At 39.7% G+C, this 21610-nt stretch overlaps 1 protein-coding gene and 1 non-coding gene across 3 annotated transcripts in view; both read left to right on the top strand.

Moving 5' to 3' along the window:
• LOC145984546 (glycerophosphocholine cholinephosphodiesterase ENPP6-like) overlaps positions 1-21610 on the top strand; it is a 149533-nt gene that overhangs the window by 98016 nt on the left and 29907 nt on the right. For both annotated transcript variants that reach the window (XM_083118196.1, XM_083118195.1), the window contains exon 3: positions 5846-5988. In XM_083118196.1, the coding sequence (XP_082974322.1) occupies positions 5846-5988 (143 nt within the window). The remainder of the gene's footprint in view (positions 1-5845; positions 5989-21610) is intronic.
• TRNAK-CUU (transfer RNA lysine (anticodon CUU)) lies at positions 4188-4260 on the top strand. Its single transcript has one exon. It is a non-coding gene; the product is annotated as a tRNA-Lys (tRNA).

Here is a 21610-nt window from a genome sequence, read left to right as displayed (position 1 = left end):
CCTGGCGTTGTAGCGCGCTCTGCTAACCACTCCGCCACGGAGGTCGACGCCACCTCGTCCGTTGATGCTGCCAGAGGTATCGTAATGGGTATTTCTGTAAATTGTTCAGCTTCGAATCTCAAAGGTTTGTTGTGTAAAATCTTTGTGGATACTTTTCTAAAAAATAATTTGGTTTCCATTTTTGTTTGTAAGAGTGAGTAAAGAGAATGGTCCTTTGATGCCTGTCTGTCTGAAGTGTTTTCATGAAATTTATGAAGTCGACCGCATATTGTAACAAAATGATGTTATGTGCCCGGATAGCTCAGTTGTCGACCTCCGTGGCGAAGTGGTGTCGACCTCCGTGGCGAAGTGGTTAGCAGAGCGCGCTACAACGCCAGGGGTTCTGGGTTCGAGTCCCGGGTAAGGCATGGGTATTTGTGATTGTCTGTCCTGAAAAAGTCCTGAAATAGAAATGTGAATGAAATGATATGAGTGAATGTGATGGGGGAAGCTTCCGCTTAAGGGGCTTTCCTTTTTGGTAAAAAAAAAAAAAAAAAAAAAAGTCGGTAGAGCGTTAGGCTTTTAACCTAACGGTCAAGGGTTCGAGTCCCTGTCAGGGCGTGTCAAACACTTCTTTTTTTGGAAAATGATTCATCATTTATTTCTCCAAAATACTTGCAATGCTGTCTCGTAATGTTGGAGAATATATTGTATTATGATCCGAATATATTTAAGAACACAGTCCCGTTCTTCCTAATCTACTGTAGTACAGACTCGAAAATAATAGTATTAATAATTACCATTGAGTCTTAAAATTGAACGTGCCTATCTAATGCGGCCCCTGTGGCGGAGTGGTTAGCACATCGCGCTACGACGCCAGGGGTCCCGGGTTTGATTCCCGGCTCGGCCATGGATGTTTGTGATTGTCTGTCCTGAAAAGTCTTGAAATTGAAATGTGAATGAAATGATATGAGTGAATGAAGTGTGATGGGGGAAGCTTCCGCATAGGGGCTTTCCTTAAAAAAAAAAAAAAAAAAAAAAAAAAAAAAAAAAAAAAAAAAAAAAAAAAAAAAAAAGTCGGTAGAGCATGAGACTCTTAATCTCAGGGTCGTGGGTTCGAGCCCCACGTTGGGCGACTTTTCTTTTCCGACACTACAATAGCTACAGAGGGTCAAAGTAGCGTATTTGAAAGCTTTGTTGACGCGCAGAATATCCAAATCTCTGTCTGTTCGAGTCTTTAATCCATTCCACTTGTAGACTCGAATAAAATGTAAGTGTCAAACACCTATCTCAGTATCGTCATTTGCATGCAAGGGAGGGGGAGTAAGATGTCTTATGTAAATATGTGTTGAAGATTCTAAATAAGATGAACATTGCATTGCCTTCTGATTCGTAACAATGAACTTTATCGCAACTACTCCCTCTGTCCCATAATTATTGTCCGGTACACCTTTTTTTGTTGTCCCATAATAATTGTCCGATATTCAAACTGTGACATTGGTGTATACAGAAGAAGAAAACGAAAAACGAGAATGAGTCGCACAACTTTATTACTCAAGGATCAGTACAAATTGGCAAATCAAGTATCCTAAAGCACATAAATAAAAATTATCAATCCAGGATCAATACAAAGTGACCAAGAAGTTCGACAAAATAAAACATCAAGACGAGAGAGATTGTTGGTCCAGGAAGGTTGTCATCCCATCATCTACGAGCTAGATCTAGTGCTGAAGTGCTGCTGTAGCCTCGTCGTAAATGTTCCGAGGACACTCCAAGCGAGATGGCAGGACGTTGCGGCGGTTCAAGTGTGCTTTTTGCATGTGGGGAATCCTGCAGTTGTTCACACCTTGGACGCGCATAATTTCAATGAGACAGGACTGCAAAGTGAGAAAGACGTTGTTGAGCTTGTCGCGTGTCAGATCAGAGAAAGATGTTTCAACGGCGGCGATCAACTCATCAATAGTTTGTGGAGCTGCCTGATGCTGGAGAGACTGAATTGCCAGGAAGTACCCCAGATCTAAAACATTCATGTCCGGACTGTTTTAAGGTTGGCATACGAGATCCAATGGCCGCTGCAGCATCCATCCAGGCGCTGTCATTGGGAACGATATGCAGACGCGCATTGTCCTGCTGAACGGACACCTGGATTCTCCCTGCGCGCAGTCCACGAGGCCATTGTGCATCTATTCCAACGAGGCCGGGCGACGGTAGCCAGAAACATGATCTTGGGAATAAACGATTTGCTTTTACATGTTCGCTGCAGGTCTGGTTCGTTTGGCAGTAAGTACAATTTCTGACCGCCCTTCATCAGGTAGAACCATTTTTCATCCACATGAACTGTCTCCATCATCATGTTGAACTTCGGATTTCCATTGACAAGGGAAATTTTAGACGTTCCGTCTTGTTGCTATCAGTCAATAATGGCTTCAGCGCATTCGTATGCACTCTGATCATTGTATGCCCCATTTTTCAACGATTGCCGCCCCTGTTGCCAAATGCGACGTGCTGTTCTCGTTCTTACATAAAATTTCTCGGCCGCACTTGTCATGGCACCTTTCTTCACTACGCCAGCCCTACTGTTTTCCAACAGAAACTCGTACATGCCTGTCGTTCACTGTCCGTGAGGTTCTTGCTAGCACTGTCGCTTCTTATCATGGGTTGTGTGTTCATGGCTGTTCTTCTCACACGTACTCACTGAAGGAGTGCTCTACTTACGATTTGCAGCGTGCCTTGCTAGACCGGTTTGCATACAGTGCCACACCGGTGTGTTGCAACCCAACTCCCCCTTTGGGTAATCGTCTGGGCGGAATTTGTTCCTCGTTGCGATAAGGTCACGTTGTTCCCCTTCACAATCTTGAAGACTGATCTACTGTGCCTCTCCTCATGCGTGTGCTTTCCATCTGTCTCTTCGTCTGTAATTCCTGTACTACCATTTTGGCATACCGGACTATAATTATGGGACAGAGGGAGTACGTACTATGCAGGGGCGGCTCAAGATAAGACTTCTCACCAGGGAGAGATGGAATTTTGGCGCTCTAATAAGAAACATGACCATGTTATTATATATTTACGGTTTTAATTACGAAAAATTATAACCTTATGAATAATATACTTTAAGTGTTATTGTTACAGAAACGTTTATTGTGCGTATTTGTTTATTTAATACTTACTTAACTATACATGTTCTTTTCAATATACTTATTATGCCTTATGCAACAGTATCTACAATTAATTCTTCTCAACAATTAATCCAACACTTTTAAAAACAAATAGCCATGTATCCGATGGAGGCACATAGTGTTTCGCATCTAGTTCAAGGGTGGTGTTCGGAGGGATGCTGCCACACGGTCGATAGGGGCCTAGGCGTGGGAAAAACAAGAGAAAAAGTTCTACTTACAGGGTAAAACCGGCTATTCTTTCGCGGTTGCGGGTGGACGATATCGTAAATGAAAGCCAAAGTTAACAAACTACTTGTCCAGTAAAGCACGAACGCAGGGCTTCCACAAATCACCAGAGCTTCCACAAAATAGCGTACTGCCCGACCGCATATTGTAACAAAATGATGTTATGTGCCCGGATAGCTCAGTTGTCGACCTCCGTGGCGAAGTGGTGTCGACCTCCGTGGCGAAGTGGTTAGCAGAGCGCGCTACAACGCCAGGGGTTCTGGGTTCGAGTCCCGGGTAAGGCATGGGTATTTGTGATTGTCTGTCCTGAAAAAGTCCTGAAATAGAAATGTGAATGAAATGATATGAGTGAATGTGATGGGGGAAGCTTCCGCTTAAGGGGCTTTCCTTTTTGGTAAAAAAAAAAAAAAAAAAAAAAAAGTCGGTAGAGCGTTAGGCTTTTAACCTAACGGTCAAGGGTTCGAGTCTCTGTCAGGGCGTGTCAAACACTTCTTTTTTTGGAAAATGATTCATCATTTATTTCTCCAAAATACTTGCAATGCTGTCTCGTAATGTTGGAGAATATATTGTATTATGATCCGAATATATTTAAGAACACAGTCCCGTTCTTCCTAATCTACTGTAGTACAGACTCGAAAATAATAGTATTAATAATTACCATTGAGTCTTAAAATTGAACGTGCCTATCTAATTTAATCTAATCAATTGTAGAAAATTATCACACCTTAGCTCAAGAAAATCCGTCTAGTTCTGCCACAATGCTATGTCGAGGTATGACCAACTATTGCCATAGTGTATGTGTAAGCCCGGCTAGCTCAGTCGGTAGAGCATGAGACTCTTAATCTCAGGGTCGTGGGGTCGAGCCCCACGTTGGGCGACTTTTCTTTTCCGACACTACAATAGCTACAGAGGGTCAAAGTAGCGTATTTGAAAGCTTTGTTGACGCGCAGAATATCCAAATCTCTGTCTTTAATCCATTCCACTTGTAGACTCGAGTAAAATGTAAGTGTCAAACACCTATCTCAGTATCGTCATTTGCATGCAAGGGAGGGGGAGTAAGATGTCTTATGTAAATGTGTGTTGAAGATTCTAAATAAGATGAACATTGCATTGCCTTCTGATTCGTAACAATGACCTTTATCGCAACTACTTACTATGCAGGGGCGGCTCAAGATAAGACTTCTCACCAGGGAGAGATGGAATTTTGGCGCTCTAATAAGATACATGACCATGTTATTATATATTTACGGTTTTAATTACGAAAAATTATAACCTTATGAATAATATACTTTAAGTGTTATTGTTACAGAAACGTTTATTGTGCGTATTTGTTTATTTAATACTTAACTATACATGTTCTTTTCAATATATTTATTATGCCTTATGCAACAGTATCTACAATAAATTCTTCTCAACAACTAATCCAACACTTTTAAAAACAAATAGCCATGTATCCGATGGAGGCACATAGTGGTTCGCATCTTGTTCAAAGGTGGTTGGTGTTCGGAGGGATGCTGCCACACGGTCGATACTGGCCTAGGCGTGGAAAAAACAAGAGAAAAAGTTCTACTTACAGGGTAAAGCCGGCTATTCTTTCGCGGTTGCGGGTGGACGATATCGTAAATGAAAGCCAAAGTTAACAAACTACTTGTCCAGTAAAGCACGAACGCAGGGCTTCCACAAATCACCAGAGCTTCCACAAAATAGCGTACTGGCCCGATTCTCTCACCTTCTCTTTTCATCCACATTGCGAAGATTCGCCTACACTCGAGCTGCCTTGGCATCACTTTAGAGGTTACTTGTGGTCAGCGCGACGAAATTCCACTCGTTGTTGTAGGTTTTACAAAACCGGGTTACGCTACTCATTCGTAGCTCCCCAATTTCCTTTCAATGGTGGGTGGCCACCGGTCCCATACACTGGCCGAGATCTCAGATTAAAAGTTGCTAAGGTCTCTCCGCAGGACACTTGAACGAGAGCTAGTTCCGTAGCATTAGTGACCTTCGACCATATGGCCATGGAGCGGGAATTCTCTACTATAAGAAATCAATAATATCCTTGATAGTGAGAAGAAAATTTGTAGCGACGAGGATGGGATTTGAACCCTAATATAGGGATGGGAATAATATCTTGGGGCTATCTTTTCGGCATTGCCACACATTGCTGTCAATGGCTGTAGAAAACACTTGGGAAAATGTGTGCAGAAGCAAAGGAAAACAGCCACGGACTGACTACTTTGGTCATCTTCCTTACAAGAATCAACTACATCAGTGCCGTAAGTGGTGGACACATGCCACTTGCCACTTAGGCAATATTATTAGGAAGACAAAAATCGAGTTTCTTCCTTGTAGACTAGGCTTAGCCCTAAATCTTGCCCTACCTGTACAGTAATCAATTGCAAAAGACCTTTAATATGTGCACCCAGTCTTTCCAATACAGATAACACACAATCTTTCTTCCACAGCTTCAGATGGGATTATGTACATCAACAACCACTAGACAGGCTTCCTGGATTTGCCACACTTATGGGTGAAGGAGTTCGAGCAGAATGGATGAACGCTATCTTCCCAGCAATATCTTGTCCAAGTTGGATGACCATAGCAACAGGTAGGAAGGTCACAAATGAAAATTTTAAATGAATTTATGTGAATAACACATTACTATGTCAATATTGCCTGCTTCAGTACACCCATTTTCAATTTTATAGCCTTCCAAACTTTGAGGGAATTCTGCCATATGTCTGTTTCCTTATATTGATATTTTAGTTAACCCAAGGCACAACAGCCCATGAGGGCCAGGGACTACCTACCGACTGCTGGCCTCACTCTTACATGCCTCAGCAGAGGTGGGCAATCATCCAAATAGTTTCAGTGTGACATGTTGTCACACTGGCTAAAATCTCAGGAAAAAAAGATGTTATTCTTTCCTCCAGAAGACTCAAACCAGAGCATGTTCTGTAGCCCTAGTCCAAACCCGCTTGATGCCTTAGACTGCATGGCCACCATGCAGGAGAGTATTAATATACTAATAAATCTATTAAATCTAAGTCTAATAGCATATATTGCTACTACTACAATATAGAGACCCCACCTAGTGGTTGCATGACCTTGTATTTGGTGGCGGGGCTTGCATACTCTGATGATCCACTAGGCTATACCAGCGGTAGCATAGCTACTGGTAGGGTCTCCCATGCTGGACAGGCTAGTGGTAAAGAGTCAGACTAAGAAGCAACCTACTGGTCAACGGCTCCAATGACGGAAGAAGATGGATGGCCATCTCAACGGCGAAGGAGGCGGAAGAACCAGGAATCAGGAGGAGTAACACCTCTGTTTTTTTTTTTAAAAAAAAACCCTTGGGCCAGCTGGCACCGGCTGGTAGTACCTTGTAAGGGCCCCTTGCCAGGGTTATGGTGAAGACCTCAACGGCAACTATGGCGGAGAAGGAGACCTTTGGAACGGCATAGCTAGCGGAAGAGGCACTCACTCTCATTGAGTATAAATATGAGAAAAAGCCACTGTCTTGTGGAGAGGAGGGATCCTAAAAGACTAGGGGAAAATACCCCGACAGAAAATTAGCCTGCTTGGAGGCTCAGGTGGCAGCCTCATCACCAAGATCGGGTGCTGTGGGCCAATAACCCGCACACTTTAAATCACACTATTAAAGAAGCATCAACAAGAGGAAGCCGAACTGATTGTAAGACGACGACATTTGGCCTGAAAAGGACAACAAGAATTGGAATATGGAATGTAAGAACCCTGCGGGAGAGTGGAGAACTACGGCAGGCAGTGGCCTGCATGAAGAGCTATTGTCTGAGCATCCTAGGTATAAGTGAAGTCAGATGGTCAGAGTTTGGAATGAAGGAGTTACATTCATATATTCCGGAAGACCTGAGGGTGAAGGTGTGAGCCGTGATGGTGTGGGTATATTGATGGACAAGGAAGCAAAAAGGAGCCTTATTCAATGGTATCCAGTGTCTGTGAGGATAATTGTGGCACATTTCAAAACCAATATCAGAAACATCGTTATGATACAGTGTTATGCACCCACAGAAGTAGCAGAGCCTGAAGATAAACAAGAGTTTTATAGGCAGCTCAATGAAACAATAAGGAAGCAAAAAAGGAAGGATATCATAATAATTGGAGGAGATTTAAACGCAAAGCTTGGGCAGGACAACAAAGGCCTTGAGCATGTCATGGGTAAACATGGTTTAGGAGAGTGAAATGAGAATGGACAACTTTTTGTGGACTTCTGTGCTAGCCATGAATTAGTTATTGGTGGTACTATATTTCCTCACAAGAAATGCCATAAGGTAACGTGGGTATCACCAGACCATAGAACAGAAAACCAGATAGACCACGTGGCAATTGGACGGAGGTGGAGACGTTCGCTACAGGATGTAAGAAACAAGAGAGGCGCAGACATTGGGAGTGATCATCATTTGGTAGTGGCTAACTTTAAAATGAAAATTCAAGCTCAGAAGAAGAGAATGGAACAGACAAGGAAGCGGTATGATGTTAGTAAGTTGAAGGATAAGAATCTCCAGGAAACCTTCAGGATTGAACTGAGAAATCGGTTCCAAGTATTGACCGATTAAAGTGAGCAGAATTGAAAGAGAATGGACAAAAATTCGATCTGCCTTCGCAGAAGTAAGTGAAAAGGTTCTGGGCTTTAAGGATAGGAGGAAAAAAGATTGGATGTCTCTGCAGACCTGGGAAAAAATTAATGAGCAAAAAGTAATTAAGGAGGCAATGAACTCAAGCAGGACAAGGGCAAGGAAGGCAGAATTGCAAACAAAGTATACAGAGAAGGATCGAGAAGTAAAGAGTAGTGTTCATGAGGATCAAAGAAACTGGGTAGACAATCTGTCTCAGCAGGCAGAGGAAGCAGCAAAAAAGAGGAATCTTAAAGAACTATACAACATCACAAAAGTTCTGTCAAGGAAACAGATGCAGAGAAATCGACCAGTGAGAAGTAAAGATGGTACCCTCCTTACGAATACTGAGGACCAACTGAAGTAGGAAGGAGCACTTCTCTGCAACCCTTAATCGCTCTGTGGATGCTCAGATAGAGGGAAGAGGAAGATGATAATGATGGTGATGTTGGCCCCAGTGTAAGAATTAGGACGGATGTTCCAACAGTAGGAGAGATTAAACAGGCTCTGAAAGAGGTACGTAATTGTAAAGCAGCTGGTATCGACAACATACCACCGGAAGTGATGAAAAGTGACATTAACACCACAGCAAATATGTTGCAGCCCTTATTTGAGAAGATATGGATAGAGGGAGTGATGCCTAAGGACTGGAGGAGTGGCCTGTTGGTGAAGCTACTGAAAAAAGGGGATACATCAAAGTGTGACAATTGGAGAGGTATAGCACTTCTCTCCATTCCGAGTAAGATCTTCACTAGAGTTATCCTAAACAGAATCAAGGAACATGTTAACTTGAGACTCAGAAGAAAACAGGCAGGGTTTCGACCAAATCGCTCTTGTATTGATCAAATTAACACCTTGCGGATAATTTTGGAGCAATGTATAGAATGGTCATCTCATCTCTATACAGTTTTCGTTGACTTCGAGAAAGCATTTGACTCAGTCAACAGAAATGCAATGTGGAAGGAAGTGAAACGATATGGAGTGCTCACAAAAATTCTTGATCTTATCCGAGAAACTTATCGTGATCATACATGTAGAGTTATACATGAAGGCCGTGTATCTGAACCAATAGATGTGCAGTCTGGAGTGAGGCAAGGTTATATATTATCACCTACAATGTTCTTGATTGTGATCGACGCAGTGATGCGAAATGTAATAGGAGGGGAAAGACGTGGTATCCAATGGGGATTGAATAACAGATTAGAATACCTTGATTTTGCAGACGATTTGTGCTTCTTATCTGAAGCACATGGTGATATGCAAACAAAACTAGCAGATCTGATAGAAAGTGCAAAAAAAGCAGGACTTGTGATTAACTCCAAGAAGACCAAGGCACTGAGGATTAACTCCACAAAAACAGACCCGTTTAATATTGGTGAAGAGATTATTGAAAACGTGGATAGCTTTACTTACCTGGGTAGTGTGGTGGCAAAACATGGACGGGCTGCACAGGATGTTTCTCAACGAATCCAAAAAGCAAATGGTACCTTTGTGAGGCTCTATCCAGTATGGAAAAACAAGAAGATATCTATGAAGACCAAACTTCGTATTTTTCGAAGTAATGTTAAGTCTGTACTGTTATATGGGTCTGAGACATGGAAAGTAACAAAAACAATTACCTCTAAATTACAGACTTTCATCAATCGCTGCCTGAGAAAAATTTTGAATATCTTTTGGCCAGAAGTGATTCAAAACCAAGAACTTTGGAGAAAATCTGGAGAAACCGAGGTGTCCATACAAATAAAGCGGCGAAAATGGAATTGGATAGGGCATACGTTGAGGAAGGAAAATGAGGCTGTCGAGAGAGAGGCACTAGACTGGAACCCACAGGGAAGAAGGAAAAGAGGGAGGCCTAGACAGAAGTGGCGAAGATCTGTTCATGCTGAGGCCTTGGAGGAAGGGAAGAGCTGGAATGCAGTGAAGAGAATTGCCGTCAGTAGGACCAGGTGGAGATGCTTTGTTGATGCCCTATGTTCCACAGGGAACAACAGGAATTAAGTCAAGTCAAGTCACAATATAGAGAAAGTGAAAATATCCTCAAGCAAATTTCTACAAAGAAAGCTAGCACCTTCAAATGAATATTATGTTGGTTTCAATACTACATGATTTATTTAACAGCATGATATTTATGGCAGATAACTACAAAGGGATACTCCAGATCAAGAAATTACTAAGGACAAAGAAAGTAACATTTTAATCTATAAGGTTTGCTTCGATAATTATTTGGGGAGAGGATAGATACATACATTTTCAATTAACTTGAAAAATTGTTGTCTGGCTGTGACGTTATGAAAATATGAGAAATATTTACAGAGAGAATGCAAGAAGCTATCAATTTTATTGCTGGATAAGGTAGACCTTTTCTGCAAGTCCATTTGAAAAGTAATTTTCCTTGGTTCTACCTTTCCTTCAATACCAATACACACACACATACACTAATGATATAATTAAGAACATTGTACATTTTCAAAAACATTAAGTGGTTTGTAAAGGATTAATATCTCAAAAATGGAAGGAAACAATTCTATGAGAGTTTGAGATGCTATAAAATTTAAACCAGATATCCTAGAAATGAAAAATGTCATGTGGTTTGATTTTGTTTTATGTATTTATTCACCTTTAGGAATTACAATATTCCATGGTTTCGTCAATGTTACATGAATTTTAACATTTTTGTAAGTAATACAATATCATTTCATAAAATTTAAATTGTACAAATATTAAATACAATGCATTGTAGTAAGAGCACATTTTTTTTACAATATACAGTGTCATACAATGCACTTACGCACATATAGATGGATATTCATAGACACACATACACACTCACACATATATACATACATATAGATTCAAATAATGGTTTTGTCAATGTTTTCTTGCCAGGAAGGAAGGATTAAATATATACCAAGTTTCATTAAATTATGAGATCACATGTTTCAACATATGCTTTCTTTTTGGGTTAAATAGACTTGTGAGTATGTACTACCCTTTATAATACAATGTAACTTACTATAGAGGCACATCCTAGCTGGAAATTTTTCCAAATCGTTCCGATAACCAAAATGAGTTTTAGACAATCTATCGGAACCGATTGGTCAATTGTAATGAATTAGTTTCTATTGGAAATTATTTTATTGTTTCCCTTTTCAATATATTGCTTATGAAAAATTCTTATCTATACAACTGTAAATGCAATGGAGAAATCATATAAAACAAATAAAATAAATCTCTGAGAATTTGTAGCTTAGAAAACTTTCACATACAAATCTTTTTCAAATATGTGAACACGTTTTTAACTCTGTAGCTTCATTGTGATTAACACACTTATAGAAAATCGAAAAATATGTTCCTTTAGTCATAAATTGACATGTTGTTCTTCCTTTACATGTGAAAACAGCAACAAATTAGGTTAAACAAATAACCTGACCCACAACACCTGAAAAAGTGATAAACAAACAAAACACTGTCGAGGTTGACTTAGTTGATCAAAAGATTGCTCATTTTTCCAATTGCATTACATACACATAAGAATAACCATGGAAATTTCATATTACAAAAAAAAAAGAACTAATATAAACATTTATTCCAACTACTAGCTCCTTTAAGGTCGAGTTGGTTCTTAAGAAAGATTTCTTGTTAGGTATTTGTTAAGATAAATCTGACTGCAGTAGTATACATTAGAATTCAGAACAAATTCAGTTCAAGTGTGCTGTTTTTCCAAAGAACTTCTAAATCACAGGAAATGTGGTGTCAAGAATCAAAGTACCTATGCTTTGAGTCAATAAATGAATTGATAACATAATGATTCTACAATATATACAAACTTACAATTGGATACAATTCACCAATTGCAAATTGTCTTGATTTTCCAATTGGTTTCAGTTGAGATTCCGATTGAAACCAATACATTTCAATAGAATCCAATTCATTCCAATTGAAACTGATAGAATCCAATTCATTCCAATTGAAACCAATTCAATCTAATTGAAATTTCAATTGGAACCAATAGGAAATTCCAGCTGGGATTGATTGTATACGACATGAAGAAACACTTAAACTATGGAAGTTAAAGTACTTTATGGTGGGAAGAACATGCTTTCCCACCATTAACAATTGACTCAGCTAATTGTGCTAGTTGACCTTGGAATGCATGCCAAGGATTATTTGAATTCTGATTCATACAATAAGTAGAGAGAAACTTTCTTGAAATTTTTCCCAAGTTTATATCATGGAGGCTTTTCTTCAAATAGGAAGATATAATTGGAGAAAATGTACTAATCATCACCTCTTACAAACGAAAGTTATGAAAAAATTAACATTGCTTAATAGAGCAAGAAAGTTAATCTTCCCTGTGAGGGATGTTAAAAGTCATGTTTCATCATTTTGATGATGGAAAACATGGAATTAATTAGTAATATACAATGCAATAATAATAATAATAATAATAATAATAATAATAATACAAATTTTAAACTACATGTAAAGTTATTATGTAGTCAGATTTTATATTGTGTTTTACCATTTTGAATGTTTGTCATCATGTTCAATTCAAATTTTCCACAATTGGCTTAAAACAGGGTCTGCAGAAGATCTAAAAAAAAGAAGAAAAAAATGGCATCAAGTAGAGTTATACGTGCTGCTGTGCTCGTGGGATAAAACTTGTATATAATAGGAAAAAGCTTCTGAAAACCTGCCACACAGACGACACGAACATCCTCAGGACATAGTGTAGTGTTCAACAGGTAAAAATTAGGTATAACTTAAGGAAAAATCATAAAAATGCCAGGCTGTTGTAATTGTAACAAAGCAAAGCTGGAAATAGAAAAACTGCAAGGTGAATTATCAACAAAAAATGCAATCATAAAAATTCTCGAAGCAGACAAATTAGAACTGTTAAACCGGAAAAGAGAAGAGAAGATGGAACATGGTACATGGTCAGAAGTGGTCAAACGAAACATAAATAAGAAGTCTGCAATAAACTTGTCCAACAACAACTATGCAGGCAATCACAGTGTATCAAATACAGTTGTGCATCCAAACCCGTTTGAAGTGCTAAACAATGCAGAAGTTTGCCCCATAACAATTGCAACGGCTCACACATCAAGTGAAATTGGGACAAAACAAGTAAACCCCCTGACACAAATAAATACGATCAAAAAACTATAGTCAATAAAAGGTACAAAGGCAATGTCTTAATTTTGGGAGATAGACATAAGAATGCAGTGAAACTGAATACAAGAAAAATAACCCCCAAAAGTGATGTCAAAACAAGAACAACCTTTCACGAAAGAGAAAAATTCTTATCTATGCAGATAGTCATGGCCGTGATTTAGCTACTCATGTAAACAGTATTTCAACCAATGTAGTGTGTAGTGCAATGGTGAAACCAGGTGGAGAAATGCAGCAGGTAACTCACACAATAGCAAAGGACTGTAAATCCTTAGGATCTGAAGACTATGCTGTATTACTGAGTTGTACAAATGATGTGTCCAAAAATCAAGGTCAAAATGTTGTAAGCACAAATAAACACACCTTGAAACAACTAACCCATACAAATGTCTTTGTATGCAATGTCCCATTTTGTCATGACCTAATAAGTATCTCTTGTGTAAATAGTGCAGTAAAAGAAGTAAACAATCAAATGGAATCAATGTGCAAGCGATTCAGGAATGTAAAATTGCTGAAACTCGACGTGGTAAATAGAAGTTTACACACAGAACATGGTCTACATTTTAAAAGAAGGGAAAGCTCTACATCACTCGGTGTTTAGTTAACTTGTGTAATGGAATTACCTTCCCAGTTCAACATATCATACCACTCAAATGGAAGTCAAGTGAAGAAAGTGAGGAGAATAGCATAAACCAAGAGGAAATTGAGGAGCAAACACATTCTTCAATGGCAGAAGTACAATCTGAAAACATGGCTTGTGCTATAATCAGTGATGACACCAAAGTTAGCAGTGGAAAGTGTAGTGAAAAAGTGAATGCTCCAAGTGTATGGTCATCTCAACGCAAGAAGTGTACACCCAGTAAACTAAAAAACTATTTTTTATGGTAAGTGATAAGCATACATATGATAACCAAGTGCCCAATAAAAACAGGCTGCCAAACCAAGAAGGAACGATTATAGTTCTCCATACCAATGTACAGAGTATTTCTAACAAAATTAACCAACTGGAAATAATGATAAGTGAATGTGCACCAGATATATTTGTAGTCACTGAACATGGTCTCAGGTCTGAAAAATATAAATTATGCACAATTACAGGTTACAATCTACATGCAGTTTAATAATAATCCAATAGCGCAACAGCCCAATATCAGGCCAAGGCTTACTTACCGACTGCTGGCCTCCTTCCCACGCAAGCCATCAAGGGGGCATGGAGATCTGCAGCCAGACTAGGGGGATGGGTGGTCAGCCCGACTGACCCCCAGCCGTTGTAGGACTTTGCGACCGGATTACGCTCACTCACTCGGAGCTCCCCAATTTCCTCACGATGGTGGGTTACCACCGGCCCTATACGTAGGCCGAATAAATTCCGACCAGAGCCAGATTCGAACCTACGCCGTCCCGCAGCTAACGATCTCAAGACGAGTGAACGCCTTAACCCACTCGGCTACGGAGGAGGACCTACATGCAGTTTACCACAGGTCAATTCAAAAAAGTGGTGGCACTGTGATCATCATCAAGAGTAGTGTACAAAATATCAGAAAAGTGTTAAACCTTGACAAATACTGTATGGAAAATATACTAGAAGTTAGTGATAGGATTAGATACATTTATGATTATAGCAGTATCCAGATCACCAAATATGCTAAACCATCTGACAAAAAAACATAACAAACTATTAATAGTTGGAGATATAAACATAGATCTTCTAAAACAAGACACAAACAGTGCTCATTACTTGGATACCTTGAAGTCAAACAACCTAACTCAAATAATTGAAGAACCAACTCGAATAACAGAAAGTACAGAAACCCTAATTGACCACATCAAGGGGTCCCGGGTTCGATACCCAGTGGAGGCACAAGTGGTTCGGATCCCACTTTAAACTGTAGGTCCAGTCCCGATTAGCCTTACTGTGCATAAAGTGGACTGAAAACAGCAACTCAAACCAAACCTAATTGACCATGTAATAACAAACATACAATCAAATCACATTAAAGCTGAAGTCCTACATATGCTTGTCTCAAAAAATTACAATACAAGGAAAAAAATTAGAATATTCAACAAGTTACACAATAGAATTTAGGGATACATGTGAGCAAAATATAGATTACACTGTGTAACAAATTTACAACTTTTTCTCTTTCCGAAATGAATGCAACTGTTTCCGATAGAACTTGTCACGCTGATTACAGTGGTGTAACTGAAATTCCTGTATCAGCCTCCGATTTCGGGAAATAATATTTGAAAATTTTATTATGTAATGTAAATGCTATGCTATTTGGAGCACTGCAGGACATGGGATGTAACGAAGAATGAGACTAAATGTAATTAGTTTTTGAAATTTCACAGTACAAGAAGCAAAGATTACATGACGACAATGCTATCGATCTGCATAAATACCAGTACTGAAATATATACCCTGCCCAACCCCTGTCCCACATCCCAAGCTGCTCCCTTATCCCACCCTGAGCCAAAGGTACCTATGTAAACGCCTAAATAAAATTAACATCAATTCAAGAACTACAAATATATATTATGAACAAAATATGTTATGTTATGAACAAAATATGTTATGTATTACACCAATAGGTATCAGAAGTAATAATATAGATCAAATTAAGTAATGTACATACATCCAAGGATGGAAAGGATGATACATAAAGTAACATGTATAAAGATGTTCAAGGTAGTCTTATCGGCGCTTCCGTTTGTACTGAGCACCCTCGTTTTCTCGTTTCAAGCTCCAACAATAGTCAGCTAACATAGTAATCCCACACTTTCCCTTGTATCTTTCTTCCAAGACACGAATGGTCTGATGAAATCGTTCACCATGTTCATCTCATACTGCACCTAAGTTTTCTGGGAAGAAGTGTAAGTGACTGTGTAGATAATGAAGCTTTAGGGACATGTGACAACCCATTGCATGAAAGCTCAGTAGCAGTTCTTCTACAAGTTCTGCATAATGTTCAGATTTTCGGTTTCCAAGGAAATTTGTTATCACATTCTTCAGTGCAACCCACGCTCTTTTCTCGTTTTCATGCAGGATTTCGTCGAATGTTGAATGTTTAATGAGTTCTCCAATGGCGTTTATTTATTTATTTATCGGCGCTTCCGTTTGTACTGAGCACCCTCGTTTTCTCGTTTCAAGCTCCAACAATAGTCAGCTAACATAGTAATCCCACATTTTCCCTTGTATCTTTCTTCCAAGACACGAATGGTCTGATGAAATCGTTCACCATGTTCATCTCATACTGCACCTAAGTTTTCTGGGAAGAAGTGTAAGTGACTGTGTAGATAATGAAGCTTTAGGGACATGTGACAACCCATTGCATGAAAGCTCAGTAGCAGTTCTTCTACAAGTTCTGCATAATGTTCAGATTTTCGGTTTCCAAGGAAATTTGTTATCACATTCTTCAGTGCAACCCACGCTCTTTTCTCGTTTTCATGCAGGATTTCGTCGAATGTTGAATGTTTAATGAGTTCTCCAATGGCGTTTATTTATTTATTTATCGGCGCTTCCGTTTGTACTGAGCACCCTCGTTTTCTCGTTTCAAGCTCCAACAATAGTCAGCTAACATAGTAATCCCACACTTTCCCTTGTATCTTTCTTCCAAGACACGAATGGTCTGATGAAATCGTTCACCATGTTCATCTCATACTGCACCTAAGTTTTCTGGGAAGAAGTCTAAGTGACTGTGTAGATAATGAAGCTTTAGGGACATGTGACAACCCATTGCATGAAAGCTCAGTAGCAGTTCTTCTACAAGTTCTGCATAATGTTCAGATTTTCGGTTTCCAAGGAAATTTGTTATCACATTCTTCAGTGCAACCCACGCTCTTTTCTCGTTTTCATGCAGGATTTTGTCGAATGTTGAATGTTTAATGAGTTCTCCAATGGCGTTTATTTATTTATTTATCGGCGCTTCCGTTTGTACTGAGCACCCTCGTTTTCTCGTTTCAAGCTCCAACAATAGTCAGCTAACATAGTAATCCCACACTTTCCCTTGTATCTTTCTTCCAAGACACGAATGGTCTGATGAAATCGTTCACCATGTTCATCTCATACTGCACCTAAGTTTTCTGGGAAGAAGTGTAAGTGACTGTGTAGATAATGAAGCTTTAGGGACATGTGACAACCCATTGCATGAAAGCTCAGTAGCAGTTCTTCTACAAGTTCTGCATAATGTTCAGATTTTCGGTTTCCAAGGAAATTTGTTATCACATTCTTCAGTGCAACCCACGCTCTTTTCTCGTTTTCATGCAGGATTTCGTCGAATGTTGAATGTTTAATGAGTTCTCCAATGGCGTTTATTTATTTATTTATCGGCGCTTCCGTTTGTACTGAGCACCCTCGTTTTCTCGTTTCAAGCTCCAACAATAGTCAGCTAACATAGTAATCCCACACTTTCCCTTGTATCTTTCTTCCAAGACACGAATGGTCTGATGAAATCGTTCACCATGTTCATCTCATACTGCACCTAAGTTTTCTGGGAAGAAGTCTAAGTGACTGTGTAGATAATGAAGCTTTAGGGACATGTGACAACCCATTGCATGAAAGCTCAGTAGCAGTTCTTCTACAAGTTCTGCATAATGTTCAGATTTTCGGTTTCCAAGGAAATTTGTTATCACATTCTTCAGTGCAACCCACGCTCTTTTCTCGTTTTCATGCAGGATTTCGTCGAATGTTGAATGTTTAATGAGTTCTCCAATGGCGTTTATTTATTTATTTATCGGCGCTTCCGTTTGTACTGAGCACCCTCGTTTTCTCGTTTCAAGCTCCAACAATAGTCAGCTAACATAGTAATCCCACACTTTCCCTTGTATCTTTCTTCCAAGACACGAATGGTCTGATGAAATCGTTCACCATGTTCATCTCATACTGCACCTAAGTTTTCTGGGAAGAAGTCTAAGTGACTGTGTAGATAATGAAGCTTTAGGGACATGTGACAACCCATTGCATGAAAGCTCAGTAGCAGTTCTTCTACAAGTTCTGCATAATGTTCAGATTTTCGGTTTCCAAGGAAATTTGTTATCACATTCTTCAGTGCAACCCACACTCTTTTCTCGTTTTCATGCAGGATTTCGTCGAATGTTGAATGTTTAATGAGTTCTCTAATGGCGTTTATTTATGTGGTCCGACGAAGATTCCTTCCTTTAACTTTGCATCTGTGATATGTGGAAATATTGTCTTTAGGTACTGGAAACCACCAACCCCATTATCTAGTGCCTTCACAAACACCTTTATTAATCCTAATTTTATGTGTAATGGTGGTAAGTACACATTTTTTGGATCAACAAGAGGCGTGTAACTAACACTTTTCTGTCCAGGAACCATCGACTTTCTTGTGGGCCAGTGTTTCACGCGATAGTGTTTCTCTTTCGCCCTGCTATCTCATTCACACAGAAAACAACAGTGTTTTCTCCCAAAAGCAGACCAAGAACCTTAAAATCAGCACAAATATGCCAAGGATGATCCGCATACTTCATTCTGTCAAGCAAGAGCTTCATATTTTGGTATGATTCTTTCATACCTACAGCATAGGTGACTGGAATAGCAGGGTGACTATTGCCATTGTGTAATAACACAGCTTTAAGACTGAATTTCGAAGAATCAATAAATAAACGCCATTGATTCATGTCATACTCAATGTTTAATGCAGTCATAAGTCCACACACATCTGTACAGTACACCAAACCTTCCTGACAACTGAAAAAATTCACTAGAGCACTTCCACGACAGCGATACATGGTTACTTTCGTGTCCTTTCCCAAAAGGTTCCAACCTTGTAGTCTGGAAGCTAATAGTTCAGCCTGTGATTTGGACAATTGCAGATCTCTCACGAGATCATTTAGTTCTGCTTGGCATATTATATGCGGTTCCTTTGCGTTCCCCACATACACAGGATCTTCACTTCCTTCACTTTCGGATTCACGTTCAGTATCACAGTCACTCAACGTCCAAGCATTTGGTGGCACAGGAACAGGTAACTCATTACAGTGTGGAACAGGCCTAATAGCAGAAGGTAGAGTGCATCACACATAAATTTGCCGTTGCGTAGAAACGAATTTTCGTTTCGTCTCCCTCTCTCTTAGCATCACGTGTTCTACCCTGCTCGAAAACCTTCGCTATTGTTGCCATATTGTCATTCCATTCCTGGACACACTCGCGCAAACATCATTGAAAACAATTGAATAGCGCTCCAGCTCGGGGTTCCCACCATTCGGCAGGGACAGTAATGTGGCAATATAGCACGGCGTAGTGGTTGCTTCTTTTATGCAGTGCATGTTCATTGGCTAGCTAGTAACTAGTGTTGCCAACTGTAATAATGAAGCACTATTTCTGTCACGGAAGGGGAAAGGCAGGTAAAGTGGCGGTGAGTTTTGTTGGATTGGAAGCACCACATTTTTTATTTTATACTAAGTATTTGACCGGTTTGACGTTGTGTGCATGTATTGCGTGTGTGTATGTAAAAGTGTGTGTTTGCTAATGAACGTTAAATTCCATAATGCCTCCAGTTCTGTCGAAGTTGAAATCAAAAACCTTGCATAGCCAAGCTTGGGAAATTCTAAGCAACGTGCACGAGTTCATGAAGGAGGAAGCCAGTCATGGTGTTAGCATCCCAATAAAGCATTTTGGCAAGAGAGCAGCGAACAGCAGCAACAAATTGTTCATATTTCATAATTTTGGAATTATTCAAAATAAATAAATTATGTGGCTCCAACACCATTTCAACTCTGGCTCCGGCACGTGTTCTTGTAGAAATTGCATAGAGGAGTCTGTCATTTTTTCTGCTTAATGCGATACATATTGTTTTCTGTGTTAAAATTGCCATGCTTTGATGGGTGACCAAGTTCATAGCAGGGCCGGCAGAAGGGGAGGGCGAACCGTGCCATCGCCCAGAGCGGCAAAATTTGAAGAGAAGAAAAAATAAGCCTGTTGAAAACTGTGATCGAGCGAGATATTCTTTTGCGCTGAATAGTATTGAAATAGCATAAGAAGTCTCATTATTTATTTTATATTTTGATGTTTTAGTTAGGAATATATTGATTTTCAATTTTCCGTTGCTGCGTAATGACCGGGGGGGGGGGGGGTCGAAATAGAGCGGCATCTGCCGCCACCTCCCAGGGAGGCAAAATGACTAGCGCCGGCCCTGGTTCATAACAAAAGAAAAAGCCACGCAGCTTATCGTCTAGTGGCAGTATATGTACTTGTTATTGTTGTGGAAGCCGGCATCCTTTGTAAATGTACAACAAAGGCAACCGACTGTCGCCGATCTCAGAGAGGAAATAATAATACTGCTTGAGGAGGAGTGTTATGGTGCAATTGTAGCGGTTTAACACGTTGGCATGTTATTATCTGCCGTTGCAGTTCCATACCAGTGTATACGGGTTTTGGGAGTGAAAAGTTAGAACGCCACCAGTGCATTAATGCAATGAAAAAAAATATATATATTTTTTTTATTTTGTTTGAAATCACTCAAATAAGGAATCGTATGAAGAAGTCTTCTTTGCAGCATTTTTGGTAATTTTACTTATGTGTTAGTTCATATTTTGCGAATTTTTAGTCCATATGTATGTAGCTACATACATATGGACTTGTTAGTACATATTAATCCTAGTCCTGGTATAATGCATGACGTTTAAAACTCAACGTTAGATAGACCTGAATTCTCTAATTTTATTGTTGTACGTAACAGCTGTGCATCGGCGCACTGCAGCGATTTTTCTATCTGCTCCATTAGCAACACTGCTTCTTTAGTTGTTTCGCGCATCGCACGACAGAAATATCTGCGCTGGACTCTACACATGGATAGTTGATTGACTTGTTTCTTTTGCGGTTATTCCATGAATGTTTGTTAAACAAAAGTAACAGTCTGTGGTGTGGTCTTGTGGCTCACGCCACACCATTGGCACGGCAAATGGCATTGCCTTGTGTGTTCCGTTCAACCATCCCCGAAGGTTCACAGCACAGGATTTACAACACACGTGCGAAGCTCATTTTTTATCCTTGTCCCCGACTTTGCAGGAAAAGTACAATTCATAAGCCTTTTTCACAGCAGGTGTCAGGTGAGTAACATTGGACTTAACAGTCACTCTTCCACATATGTAACAGAACTTGTTTGGGTTATTTACACAACTTCTTGGCATGATTTACAGTAAAGATACATCAAACACATATAATGTCAGAACCGGAGGTACTTGTTACATCCGAACAGGAATATCTAACAGTCACACGTAGCAACAAACTGAAATCTTTGTGCCGCAAGTCCAGCTTTCAGTACCTTATGAACAGTACATTAACACTGTGTGAACTCATACAAGAGTTCTCGGAACAGACAAACATCCAGAACAACAATGAATAACAACACACAAACACACTCTCAATAATGTACCACCGGCTTC

This window comes from Lepisma saccharinum, chromosome 2 (assembly GCF_977018435.1).
Source record: "Lepisma saccharinum chromosome 2, izLepSacc3.1, whole genome shotgun sequence".
NCBI classification, from domain to species: domain Eukaryota; kingdom Metazoa; phylum Arthropoda; class Insecta; order Zygentoma; family Lepismatidae; genus Lepisma; species Lepisma saccharinum.
Note: the sequence above shows the minus strand (reverse complement) of the source record. Positions and strands in the feature narration are given on the sequence as shown.